The following is a 1473-nucleotide window of genomic DNA, read 5'->3' as shown; positions in this document are numbered from 1 at the left end:
CAAGAACATCAATCATGATATCAATTTACTAACTTATCTAAAAACCTAGACCAAAGAAGTCACATAAGGTGAGCACATGGACTAAGAGCATTTTAAAGCCTTAAAAGACTAGAAACTAGACACTTCAACCATAATGGCAATTCAAATCTATAAGACACAATAATAATTAACCATTGTTGTCCTACCTTAAACCTAAGCCAAGAGGAAGTGAAACAAAGGACAAGAGTAAACAAATTTAAGTAATTTAAAAATATTAAATTATTACTTGATTAGAATGCCCTCCATCCCAACAATGGTACCAATATTCCCTCTCACCAACCACAATCCAATCAAAAAAACCAAAAGGACAAGGGACAAAAGAAGTTACTAGAAACCTCAAATATAAATGATAGAGAAAGATGCACATAGTTAAAGAATAACTAATGCTATTAAGATAATTAAGAAGAACTAATGCTATTAAGATGATGCTAGTAAACCATTTTTAAGATTCATTGTGAGAGAGAGAGAGAGAGAGAGAGAGAGAGAGAGACTACTAGAGGAATAAAAACCAATATAGTAGCAACCGATATCAAGCATACAAATGGACGCACTAAATAAGCTTATTAGCGAGCTATAAGCAATCAATTATAGCTGAAATGGAAAGAACTCAAATATTCTGTTAGAAAAACAAAGAGACAGAGAATGATAAGAACGAGAAATGGTGGTGTAGAAATACACCGTTAAGAGAAAACTATTTGACCTACGCCCTTTCTCCTCTGATGCGGCGGGCGAGCTGAATATCCTTAGGCATTATGGTGACACGCTTGGCGTGGATGGCGCAGAGGTTAGTGTCCTCGAAAAGACCCACCAGGTAGGCCTCGGCGGCCTCCTGCAGGGCGAGCACAGCGGAGCTCTGGAAGCGGAGGTCGGTCTTGAAGTCCTGGGCGATCTCGCGAACCAGCCTCTGGAAGGGAAGCTTGCGGATGAGCAGCTCGGTGCTCTTTTGGTATTTCCTGATCTCGCGGAGAGCCACCGTACCGGGGCGGAAGCGGTGGGGCTTCTTCACACCACCGGTGGCGGGGGCGGACTTACGGGCGGCCTTGGTGGCAAGCTGCTTGCGGGGGGCCTTTCCGCCGGTAGACTTGCGGGCGGTCTGCTTGGTACGAGCCATGGATGAAGAAAGCACGAGACAGAACAGAACAGAAGGTTTTACTCACCTCGCAGCGATGGTTTTGCTTTATATAGATAATAATTAATTATAATTTTGAACTGCCCCTTTGCCGCGCTTTCCAATCTAACGGTTGGTTTTCCCCACCTTTCATCCAACGCCTGAAACTCTCGATCCCTATGCTTATATCTGATTGGCTGCATTATCCTCGCGTTTTGCTGCTATATTTTTTATTAGCCTGCCTTTGCAAACGGAGGACCTTAGTGGCATTGCATAAATTAGCTAATATAACTTTTTACACTTAAAAAGTCTAATGATCCCTAATT

The 1473-nt window shown here is 42.5% G+C and overlaps 1 protein-coding gene across 1 annotated transcript; it reads right to left on the bottom strand.

Moving 5' to 3' along the window:
• Positions 1-649: 649 nt before the first annotated feature.
• Positions 650-1183, bottom strand: LOC147616982 (histone H3.2). Its single transcript, XM_086776325.1, has one exon. It carries the CDS (start codon positions 1148-1150, stop codon positions 740-742), a length of 411 nt encoding a protein of 136 aa, XP_086632451.1. The 5' UTR covers positions 1151-1183; the 3' UTR covers positions 650-739.
• Between the last annotated feature and the right edge of the window lie 290 nt (positions 1184-1473).

This window comes from Cibotium barometz, chromosome 37 (assembly GCF_041138505.1).
Source record: "Cibotium barometz isolate CiBa-2024 chromosome 37, ASM4113850v1, whole genome shotgun sequence".
Lineage (NCBI taxonomy): Eukaryota > Viridiplantae > Streptophyta > Polypodiopsida > Cyatheales > Cibotiaceae > Cibotium > Cibotium barometz.
The sequence above is the reverse complement of the archived record's forward strand: the minus strand, read 5'-3'. Positions and strand labels throughout refer to the sequence as shown.